Raw genomic sequence first — 2610 nt, forward strand, 5'->3', positions numbered from 1 at the left:
GGGTTTCGGGTTCCGGGTTTCGGATCCGGGTTCGGGTTCCGGGCTCGGATCTGAATAGGGCCCAAGTTGGGTTTTGGGTTTTCTTCTTCTCTCTCTTCTTTTTTTTTTTTTTAAACTGGGCCTGCCGTGAACTGGGCTCAAGTCGGGCCCGCCGTGAACTGGGCCCAAGTCGGGCCTATAGAGGTTCAACCCAACTGGGCCCATCCGGACTGGATTGGGCCCAAGTTGGGCCTGCAATGGATAGGGCCCAACGGGCCCAGCTTGGCCCGTGATGGGCCTCTTCCTTCCCCAAACACCCCCCCACGGACAGGGGGAGTAGGAGAGACGGAAGAGAGGGAGAGGGCCGGCGGGGTGGCCGGCCTGGGTGGCCGGAGGCCACCCCTCGGTCGATGGCTAGCCAGCCGCCATGGCGGCCGGCGACTGTCGTCATGGCCGACGGGAAGGAGAAGCAACCGAGATCATCTCGGTTGCTTGGGTTGAAACAGAGGAGACCAAAACCCATGAAAGCAAGGAGGAGGGAGGCTTACCGGCGGTGGCAGAGCTAGTGGGAGGAAGATCTCGGCCGCCGGTGCTCGATTCGATGGTCAAGCGGCGGTGGCGGCGCTCGAAATCTAGAGGATGAATCTCGGAACAGGTGGTGGCCGCGAGGGAGTTCGGGCGGCGCTCGGTCGGGAAGAGGACGCCGGTCGCCAAGGAGAGGAGGAGGAGCGAAGGGGGGAAGAGGAGGAGGAGGAGGAGGAGGATGCGGAGGAGAGGGGGGCTTGGGGGTTTTTTATCAACCCTCGCGGCGACTCTCCGCCGCGTGAATCGCGGCGGCCGAGAGGATTCTGCGGCCGGGATTGGCCGTGGATCGGTCGGAGGGAGGGCGCCGCGGGGAGGGAGGGCGGTTTGTCCCCGGAAGAACCGGAGAGGATCGCAATCGCGATCCTCTGTTCCGGCCTTCCTAGAATGGGGACGGGGCTGAAGTCGGCTGGGGCTGCCGACTGCAGCCCCATATCTCACATTCTCTCCCCTTTAGAAAAATTTCGTCCTCGAAATTTAACATACCTTAGCTTGCAAAAAGGTTCGGATATTTCTCCTTCATCTCGTCCTCCAGTTCCCACGTAGCCTCACATTCAGAGTGATTGCTCCACTGAATCTTAACATAAGGAATCGTGCGCCTTCTCAACACTTGTTCTTTTCTATCAACCACACGTACAAACTGCTTAATTTGCATAGCAGAGAACTCAAGGGAAAGTATAAGCACAACTACCTATGAAACTAAATTCGGTGTCTATAGGGATCTAAAATTTTACCCGCTTTTCATGACAGTTAATGGTAGCAAAGTGGGACGCTAACCAGTCCATACCGAGAATTATGTCAAAGTCATACATATCTATAGCTATCAAATTAGCAGGCAAGTCTCTACCTACTATCTGAACTGGACAAGTCTTGCAAACCTGATTACAAATCCTCCCACTTTCGGCAGGGGTGTTAACATGCAAATCATACTCTAACGGCACGCAAGGTAGGTCATGTTTTCGCACAAATATCCATGACACAATGAATGTGCAGCACTAGAATCGAACAATATATAAGCATAAACAGAAGCAACCGGTAGTGTACCTGACACCACAGTATTGGATGCCTGAGCATCCTGCTGAGTCAGTGCATAAATACGACCCTGTGTGTGCGGTCTCCCTCCTATCTGCTGCTTAGGAGAAGAAGGCTGAGCAATCTGAACCGGAGTAGGAGAACCTTGCACTTGCTGGGTCCTTGTAGCTTGAGGCCTCTGATTTGATTGTGATACTTGCCGATTGTGAGGGCACTCTGCTATCTTATGACCCTGTTGGCCACATCTGAAACATGCGCCAGATAATCGTCTACAGAGTTCTGTCTTATGGGCACCACCACATGTTTCACATTTAGACTGGTCTTGTTGAATAGTCTCTCCATAAGATCCTTGCTTTTCTAATTGCCCAGACCTATTACGAGATTTTGCTGTCCTACTAGAATTTTGTCCACTATGAGTATCATCATCTCTGCTCCTCTTCTTTTGTATTCTATCTTTTGAATCTTGTGTTTCCTTCCAGACAATTTCCATATTCTTGGCTCTATCTACCAGGTCATCATAGTTGGTTGAGTGCACTACGGCCAAACCCCGACGTAATTGAGGCTTCAATCCTTCTTCAAATCTCCTCATCCGGGACTCTGCATCCATGACGAGGGTGGGAGCAAATCGAGCTAACCTGTCAAACTCTGCCTCATACTCATCCACGGTCATAGTTCCTTGAGACAGATTTAGAAATTCTCTCTCTAGCTCCCTAAGGCGACTTGAAGGGAAATACCTGGAGTAGAAGGCTGTGCGAAACCTCTGCCAGGTAAGTGCCTCCTGCTCGGGTGCCAATGTGCGCTCCGCAGACATCCACCAATGATGAGCTCGGTCCTGAAGCATATAGGTGGCAAATCTGACCTTCTCTTCATCGGTGCACTCCATTGCTCTGAAGACTTTCTCCATTTCCTCTATCCAGGCTTCGGCCTCTTGAGGACTAGTGGTGCCTTTAAAAACTGAAGGAGCCATTCTCTTGAATTCAGCTATACTCCTTCTTTGCTTCGGAGGATCAACGACTT

General features: G+C 52.1%; 1 protein-coding gene across 1 annotated transcript; it reads right to left on the minus strand.

Moving 5' to 3' along the window:
* Positions 1 to 1048: 1048 nt before the first annotated feature.
* Positions 1049 to 2404, minus strand: LOC120108862. Its single transcript, XM_039122592.1, has 3 exons — positions 1606 to 2404; positions 1296 to 1492; positions 1049 to 1201 (listed from the first exon to the last, which is right to left on the minus strand). Exons 1-3 carry the CDS (start codon positions 2402 to 2404, stop codon positions 1049 to 1051), a joined length of 1149 nt encoding a protein of 382 aa, XP_038978520.1.
* Between the last annotated feature and the right edge of the window lie 206 nt (positions 2405 to 2610).

The sequence above is a fragment of the Phoenix dactylifera genome, unplaced genomic scaffold (genome assembly GCF_009389715.1).
Source record: "Phoenix dactylifera cultivar Barhee BC4 unplaced genomic scaffold, palm_55x_up_171113_PBpolish2nd_filt_p 001596F, whole genome shotgun sequence".
Lineage (NCBI taxonomy): Eukaryota > Viridiplantae > Streptophyta > Magnoliopsida > Arecales > Arecaceae > Phoenix > Phoenix dactylifera.

Bases quoted from the DNA above. Each gene is read 5' to 3' on its own strand.
- LOC120108862 (XM_039122592.1), bottom strand. From the start codon at position 2,404: ATGTCTGCGGAGCGCACATTGGCACCCGAGCAGGAGGCACTTACCTGG. The intron at 1,493-1,605 runs GTACACTACCGG...GCGTGCCGTTAG, and splicing joins ATCCAATACTGTGGTGTCAG to AGTATGATTTGCATGTTAAC. The intron at 1,202-1,295 runs GTAAAATTTTAG...CAAATTAAGCAG, and splicing joins TTAACTGTCATGAAAAGCGG to TTTGTACGTGTGGTTGATAG.